The sequence below is a fragment of the Dermacentor silvarum genome, chromosome 6 (genome assembly GCF_013339745.2).
Source record: "Dermacentor silvarum isolate Dsil-2018 chromosome 6, BIME_Dsil_1.4, whole genome shotgun sequence".
NCBI lineage: Eukaryota > Metazoa > Arthropoda > Arachnida > Ixodida > Ixodidae > Dermacentor > Dermacentor silvarum.
Genome location: NC_051159.1, coordinates 158,925,741 through 158,945,941, shown reverse-complemented (window position 1 = coordinate 158,945,941; position 20,201 = coordinate 158,925,741). Strand labels below are relative to the sequence as shown.

General features: G+C 47.7%; 1 protein-coding gene across 1 annotated transcript in view; it reads right to left on the bottom strand.

Moving 5' to 3' along the window:
* The window catches only part of LOC119456302 (proteoglycan 4), a 58,624-nt gene extending 40,311 nt beyond the window's left edge, over positions 1 to 18,313 (bottom strand). The window contains exon 1 of the mRNA XM_037717996.2: positions 18,000 to 18,313. Coding sequence (XP_037573924.1) covers positions 18,000 to 18,120 — 121 coding nt within the window. The 5' untranslated portion in view covers positions 18,121 to 18,313. The remainder of the gene's footprint in view (positions 1 to 17,999) is intronic.
* Positions 18,314 to 20,201: the final 1,888 nt, after the last annotated feature.

Genomic DNA, 20,201 nt, shown 5'->3' with positions numbered 1-20,201 from the left:
TTACTTAAAACTTGTCCCAGGACTGAGTGGGGCATTGGCTTCAGTCTCTCTAGGCGATGTTCCGTACTTAAGCAAGGTTTCAGTTTGAAACTCACAGCTGGCCAGGCGGAATGACGAGTTGAAGCGCCAAGCATTTTTAGTGAGGAGGGCTTGAGAGGCGCCAAGTCCTTCACTACGCTGCCTCTTATTATAGATCCTATGTTGTTTCGGCTCGTTGAAACGCATCAGTGTTTCAGTCGAATCCTTCATTCGCAGGTACTCTTACTTATGATGACCCACACGGTGTATACCCCCAAGCAAAGCGCCAGGGCGTTGCACGTTGATGTGCCAGCCACGCTCCCTGCGCATGGTGTCAGGACCCGGCAAACATGCTCCCCTCGACTGTCATCAGGTGCGCGGCCCTGCAGCTGACCCGCAGCCTGACACGTATATATAACCGAAGTGTCCAGTCACTTTCCTTGTACCCCACGCGACACAACGGACGCCGCTGCGCTCGCGTCATTCGATGTCGCAAACGTATCCGATTGTGTGTCTGTGAGTGGGGACGCACCGCTGTTCTTCCGCGTCCCGATGCAATGTGTGACGCAACGCTGGCTCCGCATTGTTTGCTAATGACATCCGCTGTGCTGCGTCACTGCGTGGCTCGGATGCACGAGACTGCAGTCTGCCGCGCCCCTCGCGCCTTCGATTTGAAATTGCGAAGGCGATCTTAGGATGGTGACAAGCGTCTTGCGATGAAATAACGCTAAGCTTTCTTAACAAGATGAATCAACCATAGGTTAACTGCTTTCACCAGAGAGACAGAGAGAGAGAGAGAGACAGAGAAAGAAAGAAAAAAAAGGCAGGAAGGTTGAGCATGTTGCAGCTGGTTTGCTACCCTACACTGTGGGAGTGGGCCGAAAAGAAAAGAAAAAAAGGAAAGAGAGAAGGAAATGAATAATAAGTGATGAACGCGCACACACAACAGCGTTCACTTGCAATCGAAGGAGGACTCAGAGCTCGGACGTCTTCAAAACGTGCAACAGCGCTCTTGTGGCCCTCTGCGCGGTTGACGGTCGAGCCCATGGTATCAATACCTTTTCTTCGGTGAACGCTCCGTCGTGCAGTCCCCACCAGAACTTCGCCAGAATTGTAAGGGTAATTGTAAGGGTAATTGATACGCTATGTGAGCGAACCAACCAATGACATATTTTTGAATTTATTAACTCCTTACAAGTTAACTTGACTTCTGAACAGATGTGTTTTTTAGTTGTCCTTAAATGAAAGCATCAAAGGGAAACTGCGACATCCACCCAAATGTAGCAATTTGCTACAATGGAAACCCAACCGGGTTCCTCGAAAGAAAGCCTCGCAGTTGAAGAAAAATTCGTCCTGGTCCGGGACTCGAACCCGGGACCACCGCCTTTCCGGGGCAGCCGCTCTACCATCTGAGCTAACCAGGCGGCTAGCAGATGGCAGGTCGAAGTCGAATTTGTCGACAACTCGAAGCAAAGGCAAGTGTTTGACGTAATAGTTCAGCGGAAATCCGCTAGGTGGAGATAAGTAATTAAAGGAAAACTGAGACATCCACCCAAATGTAGCAATTTGCTACAATGGAAACCCAACCGGGTTCCTCGAAAGAAAGCCTCGCAGTTGAAGAAAAATTCGTCCTGGTCCTTGACTCGAACCCGGAGCGGCTGCCCCGGAAAGGCGGTGGTCCCGGGTTCGAGTCCCGGACCAGGACGAATTTTTCTTCAACTGCGAGGCTTTCTTTCGAGGAACCCGGTTGGGTTTCCATTGTAGCAAATTGCTACATTTGGGTGGATGTCTCAGTTTTCCTTTAATTACTTATCTCCACCTAGCGGATTTCCGCTGAACTATTACGTCATGAAAGCATCAAGTGCGCCGCTCAGCCACCATAACGTTATGCTCTGCGTCCCCCATATGCATTTCTCGTATGCAAAGGGAACAATATACCAGCACGGTGTCCCGCGCATTTAGGAAAAGTTACAACTGGTCATCATAGAATGCGATGATTACGTTATAAATTTGTTAGAGGACATTTGGCACACTTAAATAGCAGTACTTGAGCAATTGTGACCTCATGAAAAAAAAAAATTCTCGGCCGCGGTTTTCGCACAAATTAGTAGCGCAAGTCGAGAGGTCAGTGTGCAGAGATTCAGAACTGTGCAGTTATGTGGGACGCTGTGAATTGTTCCGGTGTGAGCGATTAAGCATCGTTAGCTATAACACGCACGCACGCACGCACTCGCACACGCACGCACGCACGCACACACACACACACACACACACACACACACACACACACACACACACACACACACACACACACACACACACACACACACACACACACACACACACACACACACACACACACACACACACACACACACACACACACACACACACACGCACGCACGCACGCACGCACGCACGCACGCACGCACAGCACACACACACACACACACACACACACACACACACACACACACACACACACACACACAACACACACAACACACACACACACACACACACACACACACACACACACACACACACACACACACACACACACACACACACACACACACACAGCCCGAGAAATAGCCAGTTTTCTCACGCGCTGTGGAGATAATCCGCTTATTTCCTTCGTAAAAAAGGCCAACGCACACAAAGGATAGGTTAGGTCAGGAAAAGCCCGATGCTAAATGAGCGGACTGAATGTCAGCATAGCCGGCCGAATTATGTGTGATTACGTGGTCCCATAATTATCTACAGTGAAAATTTATTCCACTAAACGTTGAGCACGCAGGAATGTCACACGCCTATGAACGCATAAACGCACACACACACAGACTGACTCGTGCAAGAACGCACACGTGCTCACCTGCAAACACACATAGCACATGGAATGTGGTCGTTTAGCTTCCGTTTCGCATGTGACTACAATTTTTGGTTGGACATATGAAATGTCAAAAACACAATTTACATCCCAGGAGTGAACTATAAGATTGTGATTTTGGTAACACCGTCTTAGCATAGTTAAAATTAAATATTAACGTATTATTCCTTGAAAAAAAAAAGATTAATTTTAACCATCGACGTGGTACGGCTGCTTCTCGAAGAGAGAAACGAACCGGGCTGCAACTGCGCTGAACTTGGCCTTTATTCACAAAAAATAATAATAAAAAAAACGTTCTTACGCTAGAATTATTTGTAAATGCATAACTACAGCCAATCGTCACGTTGGGCATATTATTAGCGAAGTCAGGCGGCCTGTCGATGGGAAACAGCTCTTAAGAGCGAAAAGCTTTTCGAATTCGGTCTCTGTACATTAATAACCACCAAACCATTTTGCTGTACGCGCTTAGAAACGCTGTGTTCCTGTTGATGTTCTCGATAAGGTATGTCGGCGTGGTAACAGTCACATTCGCCATTAGTAGGATAAACCTCATCGTGAGTGGCAACGTTACTCTGCTGCGTCGATGAGTTCTGCACGAAGTGATCGAGTTTCGCTCTTTTTCGAGTCAAGAGCAAGAACGCCGGCACTATAAAGGCACCGTATAGCATTTTGCGCTCAACAAGAAACTACTCAGAATGAAGCGTCACGGCCGCTCGATCAAAAGGAAGTGTCTGCATTTCAGTCAACCCAAGTCGTCACTGGTTACAAAACGACGCAAATTTCTCCAGCACTGGTCGAGCTGGGAGATCGAGCCCGCATTAGAGGATTGGGCGTAAATTGTTGAGAAGTTTGTGAAGTTCGAGATACATAGTTGCCAATGCTCCAGCGCTGGAAGTAGCCAAAGCTATCACGCACAGCTGCGACATGGACTGTCACATCGGCAGGCCACCTTGGAGGTTTATTCGCATTTGCCTCGCGAAAAAAAAAAATGTCTGCGCCACTGTCGGTGTTGATATCCTTCTGAGACTAATATATGCATGATGACAGAACAGTAAAAGGACCATGGGTCAAATTCAAGACACTTTTTGGTCGTAAGAGCTGTTTGCCTATGGCCAATCGCCTTAATAATACATTCAACATCGCGATTGCCTGGCACATTCCCCTACGAACAGTTCTAGCACAAGAACATTTTTCTTAATACAGGCCCACGTTAATATAGTGAAATAAAAAGCTTGCTCGCGTTGACTTTTTTTTCCCTTTCATTCTTTTCTTTTCTGTGCATCTGTATCATATGTGTTTCATTTCTAATCACGGCTCTGACCCTTGCTGACTCTTTGAGGTGGTATCAGGACGCACAGAAAACGGAAGCTGGACTTGCGCTGTAGTTCACAAATATCGAAGAGGGCACAGCGACGCTCTCTGACTGGTACGCAGACTGCCTCGGCAAGCAGGTCGCGGAGGAGCGCGACTTCTCTTTCAAAACGCTGAACTTCACCTCGAAACCGAGCGTGTAGGAAGACGCTCGTCGTCGTAGTATCGGCGACCTCGAAATGCCGCGGCGAAGACTTGGCACCACGCCGAGTTCCAGTTTGGAGGGAGAGACATGACTCAAGCGACACCGCGACTTGGTTCACGGCCGGAAGCAGCCGTGTGACCCCAGCCTCCTCTCTCTCTTTGTCTCTCCGCCTCTCCGTTTGACTGATAGTGTGTATATTTGGACTTACAATTATGCTTCTTGTGTTCTTTTTGTACTGTTCACTATAATTCTTGTATACATTTGTATTCTCACAGCCACCAGACGTTTGTTGCAATGCTACTCTTAAAATCAGGTAATGACGTATACAACCAGTCATTGTCGATAGCCGTATGCTGCAAACGTGTGTGTGTGTGTCTGCGTGCGCGCGCGCGTTCATGCTTGCGTGTGTCGCACACAACTCACGCACCGTCATAAGCTAGAAAGACGTGAGAATAAGTGGAAGAACCGATAGCAAGCGAATCATATTCCAACGAAAAATAAAATGAAGTATGTCAAGCTTTCTAAAGCTGCAGAAGCAAGCAAGCACAGATAGCTGCAACGAAGCGATCCCGAAGAATCGTGCATTCAAGAATGATGATTGCCTACGCTCAAGGTTAGCGCAAGCACGGGACCAAGCAAATGGCATTCCTTAAGTGTCACGACTCGACTATCGCTTGCGGCGTCCTTGCGTATACCGTTTTCAGCAAACGCAATTTCGATCACGAACATCTCAATGATCGGTAATGGGGCGAAAATAAAGGCACTGCACGCTCGGTCCCGCGTCTTCCTTCTTGGCTCCATCTTCAAACATTCCCTTGAATGACTCAGTCACGACATCTTGCGATATCGATTCCAGTATGTAGCGCACGCATACTATATACGTATGGAATGAATATCGAGCGTACCGTGAACGCACAGACCGTAATGTTGAGATCGTCCCGGCATATCTCCCCCCCACTTGCACTCGCAATTCGCGGACCAGCAAGAACAAAAGGAAGTTCACAACTTGCGCGTTTTTCTTCCTTCCACTCTCGCTCTTACGTGAGAACGTCGAGGGGTGAGGACGTCGACCTGCGATTCGTCGCACAAGCCGGCGTAAACAGTCATAAGAGTGAAGAGGGAAGACCGTAAGGAAGACAACAATGACAACGATCGCGGGACGCCCAGCATGTAGTGCTTCGCAGAGGAAAGGAAGGAAGGAAGCGTCGGCTTCTCCTTGCCAACGCCATGCAGCGCAGTAAAAGCTACTTGTACCGGCAGTTCACTGCGAACGAGTAGAGTCTTAGAAGAGGAATGGCTTGACCATTTCGAGCTGTTGATGCTCTGATGACCGTTCCATTCAAACAGTGTCGCGCATGGGAAGATTAGAGCCGGGCATGGGCGAGTCCTTCTGAATTTCGTTTACGATTGGCTGAGGGTAAATGTAGCTTTCGCTACACTGCACGGAGCGGCTGAGACGGAGTACAGGAAGCCCTGCAGGGCAGGGGAGTTGGGTGTGTGCGCGTGAGAAGGGGTGAGTAAGAAAGGTGGCGAGGGTAGTGCTGTTCGAGGAAGGAAACCTGGCGGCGCGGTAACCTCGGCTGTCGGCGTCATGCGTCGGCACGACTTCGCATCCGCAGGAAGAGGAGTTGGGGGGGGGGGGGGGGGGTGCGTCTGCTGCACACAGCTACGGTGTTGTCTTTGCTCGCTGGTCACGACGTCGCGAAACGGGCGTGCCGCGCTTGACATTGGTGCCGAGCCGCGCGTGTAGCACTGCGGCAGGTTGGAAATAACGCGCGGCGGCTACAGATGGATCGAAGAGGCAGTCAATGTATACAGACAGGAAGCCGGTTCCGCTTGCTGCATGCAGCTGACCCTTGCACGATGGTGTTTGGATGCGGGCTTCTTCGTCGAGGGCTGAATCAATACTTAATTAGATATAAGTCACGAAGCAACGCGCGAGTTTGTGAGGGCGATGTCGTGTGGACCGTTTTCCTGACTGATTAAGGGCGCGGACTCAGCAGATGGCATATGACCGAGATGTGTGCTGTTTCTTGTCTGTTTCCTATTTTTTTTTTAATTTGTTCCGACAGAAGGGACCATGGCGAGACCACTAGGATCCTAATCCTCGGCTTCTTACCTTGCTGAAGCGTGCCCAGCATGTTTTCGTGTTGTGGTTCCTTTTTTGTTTGACCTGCATAACAGTCCGCCAGCACAGCCAGTGTAGTGAACTGCGCGACCTGGGTTCGTTAAACTCGCGAACTGTTTATCTAATGCACTAACAGTTAAGATGCAACTTAAATCATTCAAAGTACAGTGCTCAGCGACTGAAACGCGATACTAAGACCGCATATTACGGCCGCCGCTTCTTGCGCTACCGGACAGCGCTGGGTGATCGCTGGGAGATCAAATGCAGTCACAGCGCATCACAAAAGCTCTCGCCTTCATCGTATATACCACAATTATTCAGCTTGGTGTCCCAGGCTCTCAGCAGTGGCGCAAAAAAAAAAGCACCAGCTGCCACGCGCTCCGAGTATCGCGTTTCAATCGCTAAGCACTGGTACACCACCAATTTTTCTTGTTAGGTTGATAAGAAAGGAAGCCTTCGGGACGACCAGTACTCACTCGCTGTTCTACCGTGGCCTTTTGTCATACATGTGCGAGCGCGTCAGAAAGCCTGTACATCGCTTGTTTTGTGTACCACTCCACCCCTTTGTGCGCACGCATTCACACACGAAACCTTCCTTTCGCGCCCCCTCACCCCGCTTACTTATCACACTGACGTTATCACCACGCCTCTTTATAGACCTGTAATGCAGAACTCCCACGATGACTGACTGTTCATTGGCGCGCCTTCCCGCTATACTGTGACGTCACGTCCTGAATGCTGTTAAGTGCTTTGTGAAATATCCAAGTGGGTGACCCACCAGAGCAACATTTCCTCTACATTTCTCACGACGTGTCTGCCTCAGCACCAAGCCGCGACGATTTCCTATTAGTCTTCGCTTCCTTCCTCGCTGCCATCGTCTCTGGGTGCGCCGTCACCGAGGAAACCTTTCCGTGTATTGGAGCGTCTCTCCGCCAAGGAAGATCTCAGAGCCCCCGCCAGCGAGCCCATCTCCATATTTCGTGCGCGCAGCGGAGCGCGACTTTTGAGCTTGCGAGCGCGGATAGCAACCTCAAACCCCCGTGCGGTTGCTCCTCAGGGGGGGAGGCTGCTGACTGGGGAGCGCCGAGTGAAGCGGATTGCCCACTCACGCCTGCGCCTCTGTCATACCGCAGAAGCGGTCACGCGAGATAAAGAAGAAGGCGTTCTGTGGACTTCGTTTGTTTTTTATTCTTTTCAGTCAGCGCGTATGGGTCTATTGCATCAGCATGCGCATACCTTCCATGCGGCAAGAGGGATGGAACGGTTGTTCACTGTTGTGAACGGGAATCGTACACACGAACCTCGTGTCGCATCGCTCATGTGCCCCTATTTCTCCACTGCCAACGTGACCTTTCCATTTGTTCCCTTTTATTATGTTTGCCTCGAGTGAGCGCCAAGATTTAGTAAGAATTCGGAAACAAAATACGGAAAATATAGAACGTGAGAACTTTCGTTAATATGCAGTTAATAAGAAAATAGGCGGAAAGTCGACGTTCTGACACACTTGTTTGCTAACGGGCAGCTGGGAATTAAAATGACCTTGCCGCGAGAACAGATTAAAACATTTCCTTATTGTTAACTCCACATATGGTAAGCGACGAAGAAAAAAAATGCATTTGAATGCATTGCAACAACTACGCTTCGTTGCAAGAAGTTCAAATCACTTACATTCATACCACACATTTAAGACTAACTGAATATATATATATATATATATATATATATATATATATATATATATATATAACGCTTGATTCTCAGATATTCGTGTTTTATGAACGTTCTTTTGGGGTCTACAAGAGTATTAACATACCGGTTAAAGGGTTAAGGGGATTTGATTTCTCGCCATATAGAGTCAAGGTCGCAAAAATAATTTGTCTTCCCTGTTATGCTCATGTTCAATGGAATCTCATCATCACTCGCTGCCATTGGGAGCATACAATAGTACATGCACGTATGCATCCTGCTTCAGCTGCTGCTTTGATGCAGCGCGGTGGCCACATTTGAAGGCTTTTGTTAATGACAACGAACACTAGTACCATCACATGCCTATATTTTCACTCTGCGGCCTTGTAATTATCTCTTCCCTCATGCGGTTCACTTCAGCTGCACAATGAGATGTCGCAATTTCGGTGGCGTTGCTCAGATAGTGTTTGGTGTTTCAAATTCATTCCTCATTGGTGTTTCATTAATGACTGCGGGGATCGAAGCTTATTTTATGCCCTTCATGAATGGTCGCTGCCATCGCCGGTTGAGATGCCACGAAAGAATTCTTAGAGTTAATTCCGACAGAGTTAAGAAAACACATACACGTCCCACCATTACCTATAAGAACACTCACCCTCTGCACAACCAAGAGCGCAGGCCGGAAAGAGCCAAATCCTTACAGAAACGCTTTGCAAACTCTCAGGACGTGGCCTATGTAGACGCTGCCGAGTATGGTGACCGAGGTGCTATGACAGCGGCTGTGCTAGATCAGCTAAATCAAACCATCGCTGCAAGCTCAGTTATTACAACCTCGCCGGAGGTCGGGGAGGAAGTAGCAATCGCCTTGGCGTATGCCTCCTCCGCAGCCAAATTCATAATCAGCGACTCAAAGACCGCTATACGAAATTTAGCGAAAGGGCGCATTTCGCCTGAAGCCCTCAAAATTCTGGCCAGGGTCCCCGAAACCCGGCGCAGATGGACGCAACTCGTTTGGGCACTGGCGCACGCCGGTCTTCCGAGAAACGAAGCTGCTCACACTGCGACCCGAGAACTGGTCATCCGCGGCCGCACGACAACCTCTTGCGATGAGCAGTTCGAATCCCTCCGCCGTTCAAGCAGGGACCGGATGGTATCCTACAAGGAAATTCTACAATTCTACCGCCAGGGCAGGGGGCATTACCCCGCCGCTCACAAAAATTTAGATAAAAAGCAATCAGTTACCTGGCGCCTTTTACAGACGCACACTTTCCCAAACCCAGTGACGTACAGTCACCTCTATCCCGGGCTATATATATACAGCAGATTGTAAAGTATGCGCAGGTAGAGCCGATCTTCACCACACCATGTGGACATGTCCCCTGATAAGAACCAGAAAACGCACGGGCTTATTACCTCCGCTTCCTATCACTACCCTAGAGCAGTGGGAGACTGCACTGCTCAGCTCAGACCTGGATCTCCAACTCCAGGTCGTCCAGATGGCCGAAGACGCCGCCAAAGCGCAAGGCCTGGCCGCCGATTGAGGAAGAAGAGGACGGGCCCTCCCACTCCACTCCTCCCTAAATTCATTTCGGACAAAATAAAGTTTACTACTACTACTACTACTACTACTACTACTACTACTACTACTACTACTACTACTACTACTACTACTACTACTACTACTACTACTACATCTCGCTCTGTATAATACTCCAAACAAATGCCATGCGAGTGGCAGACACAGATGATTAAGATTAATGAAGCATGCAGAGCTAGTTATCTCAAGGCGGGATTTTCGGTGAATTGTCTGACAATACTACAAGGCCCTAGGAAATAATCACGTTGCCTTCACTCTGCTCAAGGTTATAGATAGTTAATGAGGTTAATCCTCAGCGTTCAATTATGGCACTTTGCGTCACTGGTGTAGTCCGTATTACATATAAAGCTCATTTGATTCGCGTTGTTTAGGTGGTGTAAGGCCACACCTCCCCTAAAAGCGCAATGATGATGATTTATAATGACATCCGTAAAATTGTTGTGGCGACAAATAGTCACCTAGCCTTTGAAAGCTACCTATGTGCTACTATATCGTAATATAGCACACTGCCTATCTGCTTCATCTCATAAAGTTACCTATGCCTGCGAAGATCCAGCCCCCATCTCTTCCCTGCTTTTTTTTTTTTTTTACCGATACTCTAAACGGTTCTTGCTTATCTCGACCACTGACCAGTTAGCACTCCCATAAGCGTTGAATCCGAGCGCCTTTGGACGGTGGATGTTTCCCTAAATCTGTTGTCTGACTATCTGTCACACGAAGATGATATGCATGCTCATCGGACGGCTTTAGGAAAACTACAGTAAGATGGCGATTCGGGCTAGTTGGTCGATGTTCATGCTGAATTTTGCTGGAAATCTCGTTTTAACCCTCCTGTCTCGGTTGTCGCGCTTCAAACAAATTTAGGAAGACCACATCACAGGCCCTTTCCAGCGGAGAAGATCCAGGGACCGTGGCCTCGTGCGTCTGCGATGGGAAAGACTACGAAAGCTCTGCTGCGCGCTTCTTGAGGTCTACAAGCTTATATCACCACCTGTGACTGACTGAACGATGGACACTTGTGCATGTGTGTGCGTGCATGCGTGCATACTGCGAACTTTTATTCTCTCCTTTCACTCCTCTTTCGCACTTCCCCAGTGCAGGCTAGCCAACCGGGCTCGGCCTAGTTAACCTTCTCTTGCCTTTCCCCTGCCACTTCTCTCTCTTAACGGTTCTGGGTGGGTCCTACGCGGCCTCTTGCAGTATAGTGTCTGTGGGGTTTCCAGCCAACGAGCGAGAGTCTCGCGGTTGCGCAAGGCGGACAAGGGAGGAAGTGCATCCGGTGAGGCGCGCGCACGCATCACACCAAGCGTGAACGGGACGCGCATCGATGTTTCCCCTTGCGGCCCCTCATCGGTGACGGTCGCGGGTCATCGCTCAGCGGCGACGCCGACGTAACCCGGCGCGTAACGACACGGCACTTCCGTGCCGGCTCTTCTTCCTCCCTTGGTCTTATCTGTTCCTCTCGACAGGTAGTACTGTCCCGTCTTGTGTCGACCGGCCTCCACAGATAGAGCAGGATTAATGTCGTGATTAACTGTTTAACTGCCAGGTTCCTCCCGGAAGGAGAGGAAGGTTCCTCCCTTCGCTGCAAAGAATAGGTTGGACAGCAGGCGCACTTAAGCGACAAAATAGGAACGCGATTCGAGAAGTTGTCAACAAAAACAGCGGCGCGATATCTGCACGGAGCGCGGTTGTTTATTTCTTCTGTGTTCGATTTTTCTGACAACGCGGAGGTCCATGGTCTCACGATATTAGGCGCAGATTATCTTACTTATTTACAAGGAGTGCCACGTTCCAATCTATGTTCATATATATATAGTGTTCGTCCGCATCAGAATTTAAGCGTGCGGGGTACCAAGTAGTGATACATTTAAATGCTCCACGCTTTGTTACGGTGTCTGACCCTTATTATTTCGTCCTTTCCGGAAGAAGCTAATGAAGGGGGCAGTGGTTGCTTCAAAGTCGCAGATCAGTCGGAGTTTCAGAACACCTTACATTTATGGGCACATGCTCATAGCGTACAGATTCAGCTGAGACATGTTCTACGCCAACCGAAACCGACAATTGCAAACAGAATACAGAGAATGTATAGTCAGTGACAACAATCTAAGCATTACAAACAAGGTACACCAACGAAAATGCAGTGCACCTGCCCTTCACCTGTGAAAGAGAGCCGAGCCAGATGGAACAGTGTAAATGCTAAGATAATTGGAAAATAAGAGCTAGTTAAGTGAAGCAATGAAAAGGGTTAGTTGGTGCACGTTCATGATTCCGTAGCTCTGAGCTTTACACTAGCAAAAAATTACAAAGAAGGGAACGAGGACGCAGAAGGACAAAGCGCAATATTACCAACTCTTTATTTTTCTTAGAGAACACGTTAATATACAAAGGGATCAATTTGCATGTTAACGTGTTCTCTAACAAAAATACTGAGTTTGTAGTTTTGTGCTTTGTCCTTCTGCGTCCTAGTTCCCTTCTCTGTAATTATTGCCAGCATAAAACTCAGCGCCACGTAATCACGCCAAGCTGGTTGTTTCAAAATAAAATGTCACCTATGGCTGAGCAATGGTATTAGGATCACCCATAAAATTGGTCTAGGCGTTCAGGTTTCATCTAAAAACCAGTTACACAAAGACCGATTTGTAAGAAGAAAATATTTGTTTCCAACACACGAAATCACGACCTCAGGTAAATAAGCGAACCTAATTGGCTGGCGCATCTAGGCATATTGTGTTTGAGTTGGACAGCGTGTTTCTATTCTTTCAATTGTTAGCTTGTCACCGACTATAAATGTGCTTAGAAATCTGTAAATGGAAGCAGGCTGGAGAGTCTGGCATGCGTTCACCTTAGCGTAGCTCAAAAGAGATTCGGATGCCCAGCAGAGTGGCGTTACCTTTTCTGTCACCTTTACCTTGGTGGAAAAAAAATAAGAAAGAAAGAAAGAAAGAAGGAAGGAAAGAAAGGAAGAAAGAAAGAAAGAAAGAAAGAAAGAAAGAAAGAAAGAAAGAAAGAAAGAGAGAAAGAAAGCTATCGTGCTAGTTCGCGCAATGCTCTAGAGAAGTGAGTGTTGTAGCACCAGTGTGCAGTACTTATGAAGAAATGTACATACAACGTACACAGACTGCTGAGCACGTTCTACTGCACTTAGCATACAGCGCCTCGGTGAGTCACGCCCCCTGTTATGTCATATTTAGAGCTGTGAAAACCTGGACAACAACGCTACTAGAATCTGGACAAAATCTTGACATAAAATACCATAAAATGGGGAGACGTTCTGGAACAATGCACGGAGCACCAAAATGCATTTAGTTTGTTTTTATTGACATATCACGATCTGGCCACCAAAATACATGCTGCTTTATTCTCTACCAATGAAATAAATTATTAAGGACGTCTCAAGCGGCTGATTGCACAGACTGTCCCTTTCCTTGTTTAAGGTATTCTTAAAGTCGGCTTGAGAACAAGAGGTCCGCTGCCACAGAGACGAAAAGTAAAAACCTGAGTGATCATTTTACGTGCAAGTAATAATCGCCATTCGCTGTTCTTGGCGAACGCACCCACTAAATGTCAGGTTTGGTCGAGAGTTTTTTTTTTCAGCAGGACCGCCAAACATTTTTCTACAGAAAGGAATGTTTCAAGTTGCGCCTATACGTGAAACCATGCTGTTTCTAGCCTCGCCATTTAAGTCAGTATAAATCCATACTTATCGATGGCTCTCGAAGCCGCATAAGTGTCTCCGCAGATGTCAAGCGCATATATAAAGCTCGGAAGGAAGTAGCTAAGAACGTTTGTTGGGAACTCAAACAGATGATGCTTCTTTTTCTGGCATGAGCTCACTGTATGCAACTTTGCAGGATTTGATAGCCAGCCCCCCATCGATAGCTCTTGAAGATGACATCACACCCTGGTATGGCAGAACTCCATGCAGCATACGCATGCAGTGTACAAAAGACACAAATTATTGCGTGCCAAGTTGCAATAGTCGCATAGATTTACGGCAAACCTCTGATCGACACTTTGTAGGTGAGCGCCTGGAATGAAAATGAAACTACCTAGTTGCCCAAAGGTCTGTCTTCCAGATTTTTAGAGCTTTCTTTTCGGACGCATACCTGTCATGAATTACTTTGGCAAAGGCCACATGACACCTGCTCATGAAATAAACGCGCTACTTTCACAGTATTTTCTATTTTGTAGGAATGAAAGACAGTTTGCAGAAGTGATCTTGACGCCATGGGAACATAGGCAGAGATAACCTCAAGTGCTCCCTACCAAGACTTAAATATTACCAGAAGTTGAATGTCAAATTCAGTAGAAACGCGAATATTATATCACTGAGAACATTGAAAACCTGGACAACCGGAACGATATATAATTTCTATGATCTATAATCAACGCCAGTTCATGGCATTTCGGCACAACAAAGTTGCTGAAAACCAGGTGGAAGCAGTTCGGTTGATGCATCTACGTTGCTGACACTAACATCGGGACATTTTTAGAAACCGGGACATGTCCTGGAAAGCCCAACTAAAGTCATGTCTATTTTCGGTACAACAGTCACTTTAAAAAATGTGTCTTGATTTTGTTCAGTTGCCATTACAGCTGCCAGGTTTGTTGCCATTGCCTGCATCCTGTAAGAAACTAGGCTTTCAATAGCTCCCAGGGAAGGGGATATGAATTTGCCAGAGCATCGTTCTTTCGTCTCTAGCTTTCAACCTGTACAACCTGTACAGTCACTTAAAAAAAATGTGTCTTGATTTTGTTCAGTTGCCATTACAGCTGCCAGGTTTGTTGCCATTGCCTGCATCCTGAAAGAAACTAGGCTAATAGCTCCCAGGGAAGGGGATATGAATTTGCCAGATCATCGTTCTTTCGTCTCTAGCTTTCAACCTGTACAATTTTACTCAAATTAGCACCCAGCACACGAGTATTACTCCTTACTTATCAGTCTTAGTGGTATCTGTGAGATAAATAGTCGATAGAAGTTCAGTGGCTTTGTTTCTAGCTCTCATTGATTTTCGTACATAAAGTACTGAAGAGCTCCGAGCGTGAATTACTTGGGAGGACACAGCAAACATTTTGATGAAGCCCTGCTGCGTGCAGAATTTTAACTTAAATGTCATATGTTCACTTATAGCTGACACCAGGGAATTACCTGTTCAAGCTCTACGTGTTGAGGAAAGTCTTCGACATTTTATCAGTTTACCAACACAACACAATAATCATCCATTGCAGACTATTTTCCCTCAAAGATCTGCACGAATATGCAACGCATTGTGCTTTCATCACCAGTCGATTATTTGCCAGAAAAACTCAATTACTCCGGCCGAATTTAAGTTTTCTGCCCTTGACATTTCGACGATACCTATTGTGGCTAACACAATTCCAGAAATTGATAAAAAATCATCAACGCATCCACCAGAAATTAAATTTCTGACGCTCCTGCACATCAGTCGATTGTGAGATGGCAACGCATTCGCATTTACTGATGATTCTACAACGAAGACCAGCTCCACATCTGCTTTTTACGTCTCAACGCACAATGAATGTAAAGTTAACGTCTGTCGCAAAAGACGTCTTCTACTACAGGCAGAACTATTTGGGATTCTCCCGGCAACGATATACAGTGCTGATAACGATGTAACTAACAATTGGGTCGTATATTCTGACCCAATTCAATTCATCTTCTGCAGTTTTTACGTTGGGACCCCTTATTGTATACTACTGTTTTTGTACTAATTTACTTATCAATAAAATTGAATTGAAAATTGAAAATAGCAGCACTGGAGTGCATGGCTCAATCCTGTTTTTTTAATGCGAATTCCTGTTCGCTATCGTATGCAGTCGCAAAGACACTGACCATCACTTCATATTCCGGCCATACAGTTCACCTGCACTGGATCCCCAGTAATATTGATATAACTATAAACTAGGTAGCCGACCGGATGGCAGCTGATGCTCACTCCTCGAATGTGATAACCCACTTAGAATTCGTCCAATTTGAGGCCAAAAACATTCTACGTAAGTTGCGCAGGACACTGTCTGAAGATATGCGGTTAAATATGTCATTGGCTGCGTCGAGTAGACCTTACTCTACGGTTTACTGTGAACACAAAGGTTGAATTCACGTTCTTTACCGTTTGCGCCGTTTATGGCTTGGCGTGGCCTACACACATCGCTTTTTACACCATGTGAGAAAGGAGAGAACCTGTGACTGCACATAATCTGACACCCCAGACTTTTCCGTGGAGCAGTTGCTCATAGACTGTCCACACTATGATCAACACTGAATTTCATGATCAACAGTTTCGAGGTAACTTAAGCCACTTGGACAAACGTGGATGGATTAAACACTTGGACAAACGCGTGTGGATTAAACGCGCTGCAGTCTGTGTCATATCATATGCCCCTAATGAGTTCGATCACCTCCCATTAATGAATTTTGGGCCCGTATTCACAAAGTGTTCTTACTCTAGAACTGTTCGTAAGAAAAGATGGCGGCCAATCGTAATATTGGGCATATCATTAGTGTAGGGGGCCGGCCAAAGGCAAAGAGAACTTACGAACGAAAGCTTTTTGAATCCAGCCCCTGCTTCTTTAGCACATGCGATGTTCGTAGTATTATATGCAAAGCTTTCCATTTCCCTTTCCTTGCAAAAACGTTCTGCAAAAAAAAAAAAAAGCGCTTCATTCTCGTTTGCGTAAGGCTTTGACTTCATCTTCTCTGTTTTATCACGTGCTATACCATCTTGTCAAATGAACATAAAGTGCCTACAGGTCCCTCCAAGAATTTACGCCTTTCAATAATCGCAAGTTGAATTAATAAAGATGCTTAGTATGCGTCACAAACGTCCGCCCTTTGGCGAGATGGACACTTATGGTCAAGGGCAAAATAGGCGTATAAACGCGAGCTCTCTCTGGTGAAGGCAACTTATCCGCCTCCCCGTCCTTGAGGTTATGACGGCGCCTAAAGGCGCGGCTGTTCTTTTTCTACACGCTTTCTTTTTATCACCGACAATCACAACAAGTCAGCTGTGCCCTAGCCGTACAGTGAAGTACACTTGAGTTTGCGTCCAGAGAGGCACGTATGTGACAGTGCGCAAAACACAAAGTGAACGTTACTCGATACAAAAAATACTTGAGCCGTACCCGATGTGGTGGATGGTAACTACGACTAAACAAAATTATAATTTGACTCAATAATTGGTGTTCTGTAGCGGCACCACATAGTGAAGCTTTCAACTTCAGACAGTACTGTTTTGTAATGTCATATGAAGAGCTGGAATTAAGTTCGATGATCAGTGGTCATTCGTGCATGCAGAGATTTAGAGAGACCTGTACTTGCCTTTCTGATCATTTGAACGATCGAACGAAGGTTTGTTTGCATTGGTCTCAGGTCCTGCTTGCTAACCTTGCTTATTGGCCTAGCCACTTCTATTGCATTGGGATCGTTGCCGATCGATACGTTCTATTTTGTTTCTTTTTACCTCTGCGTCGGTTCACATCTACTGAGTAAAAAATTGCAATAATCCACCAGCACCCTTAGGCACTAGAAGCATCTTGTAAAGCCACAGACACCCAGCGTCATCGAGATAGCCCCTTCGCACCAGCAACCAAACTTGTTTCTTCTTTGTGATTCTCATTGCGAAACATCAAAGTTAAAGTGACCCCAACGTATTGATGCTAGGTATAGTTTTTTTAACAGTATAGAATATATTATGAACAGCGCAATCTAGTGAACATGGTGAAACCGGAACGCTCCGAACAAGAGCACTCAGAATTGATGACTCCGCAGCGCTGAATACATTAGAATGGCCCATGATGCGCTCTGATCGCTTATTTTAGAGTTATGTATTTGCTTCTTGGAAGTCCTGGCATATTTTGCTATCTAGGAGCGCCGAAGATGCAAGCGTCCGGTGCTCGTATTGCTTTTGTCATCGTAACAGCCCTCAAGGAAGCTGACGCTGGCGCTACTCACGCACGGCGTGACACCGAGTGACCAACGGCGACACGGAGACGCCGCCGTCGTGACGCCCTTGCGCCGAGAAGCGACCAGCGGTCAGCGTCGGCCGTCGCGCGCGGCTCTGTCGACATTCCCAGAGGCGGCCCAAGAGGGGGACGCGCCACGGCACGTCTGCTCGGAAGCAACAGCCGGAAACCTGCTCACCTGGACTGCTTCTCCCAGCGCTAGCGGCGACCGTGGCATCGGCGCTCGCCCCGTAGACGACGACCAGGTGCCACGCCACGGCCAGCGCAGCGACGCACCCGCCGGCGAGCGTAATCCTCATGGTCGCGCACTGAGGTCCTGCACCACACGGCTCGAACCAAGGTGCGGCAGAGAACGCCTCAGGCAAGGGCTTGGTGGCGGTGTCTCGGCGGTCGCCATGGAACCCGACGGCGGCTGCAGGCCGAGCCGAACTCACGCGGCATTATCGTCCTTTGGTTCTCGTTTCTTGGGCTTCCCGCGGCGGCGTCGTTCCTCGCGGCCCCGCCGGCCAAGACGGAAGAGGATGAGGGGGTGGGGGGGAGGGAGGAAAGGGCGGAGGACCTGACCGTACAGCGTTGCGGCGGTCGGCCCCTTCTGACGCTGCGGCATTCCAAACAGGTTTGGCTCCCGAAGAAGAGGAGGGGACGATCCGACGGGCGCTGCCGTTTTCTTTCCACGGCGAGCACCTTACACCTTCTTTCTTTCGGAGGATGGAAAGAAAGAATGAGAGAGTGAGAACACATATGCTCAATCTCCGATCCTTAAGTTATTTGGTAAGGTTGCCTTGATGTGTGCGCAGTATATTGGTGCTCTTTCACGTGTCTCGGATCATAGGTTGCCGCACACACCGTTTTCTGGGAAATAAGCTGATCAAAATTTCATGGATATGAACTTGGCCTCCGAAACGTATTTCGTGAACTGACGGCAGCTATTATGCCAGTCAGCTGTACAGTGACGCATAGCAGAGCTGGGCGTTTTGTGTTGTACGCGTATGTCTTTATAGCCGCCGCTTTTCTGCATCGCCTTACAAACAAACAAATAAAATTTAAAAAAATGCTACACCCAAACCCACTTATAGTTGTGCATCCGCGCAAACTCAGTTTTGTTGTAAATCGATTGCTTTGGAGAAATTGACATGGAGGGCGCCTCACCGACTTTATTATTTTTTTTTCTGTTCTACAAAAAGAAAGTAATAAATAAATATATGATTCATATCAACAGATTTAACACCTCGAGGACGACTAAATAAAATAACGAGCAAAGCCTGTTCTCAAAGTTGAAATATTTCTACAACAAGCCTTACAGAACACTCGGCTGTGTTCTGCTCAGTTCGGCAGTGTCGTCCTGTTCGGCGTCAACAGCACTGCTTCTCCGAATCATCCAGAATCAAACACGGGTGCACGTGACTTGCTCCTCGCCGGCGCACCGCGGGTCTCGTCGTCCAGGCTACCGGAGAAACAGGACTGCATATGCGAAGACCTCGTCCAACGTCGAGCCTATATGCACGGAACCCTGCTCTTCCACCCAGACGGCTGCCGCTGTTAGTCCCCGGGGCAGGCCGGCGGCCCTCGCCGATGCGCAGCGGGGGTTGCGGGGCACAGCCGATCTGCATTTTTGTTTCGTTATTTCTTGTCTTTGGAGAAATTCCCCTTCGGCCACCGCCGCCACCCCTTTGGCTGCGGAGACTTGCATTGACGGGCCACTTGCGCGCGGAGAGAAGGCCGCACTGCCGGCCTTGCCCGCCCCTTCGCCCTCCTTGCCGCCCAACAGCCGCCGACGAGAAGCGATGCGAATTTGCCGTGCGTGGTCGATGCACCTGCCTGTTGATTCATTCCGCCCATGAACCGGCGGGGTTCAAGGGCTTGCTTAACACACTCGGCGTGGTGCGCGAGCCATTGTCACCACAGAGAAATGTTGTCAGGTTGAAATGATTGCAAGGAACCAGACAGTGCCCAAACTGCGAGTCACGCATGTAACTCTATCAGGGCGAACTTGTAACCTGAAAAACAAGTGACGCTCAAAGCACCACGACAGCGGCGAACACAGTCGTCGGCCGTAGAAATTTGTCAAGTGCACCGGTTACTTATGCATAGTTCATCATGAAATCTAGCGTAATTGCTTGTGCGCGCGCGTGTTTTCAAGAATGTATACACCCCCACTCGCGTCGCGCCAGCGATCTGATAAGATAAGGCTATTTTGCTATGTGATCGGCGACAACATTATGGAAATTTCGGATGCATGTAGGCATGTCTTTCCCCGAGTGAACCTTGTAAGAGCGGTTAGATAGTGAAAAACAGACACCTGAAAAAAAGATGAACAGCGCACATGTGTCAATATGCAGCTATTTCTTGCTGCAGTTGCTGCAAGATTGCTTGAATTGCA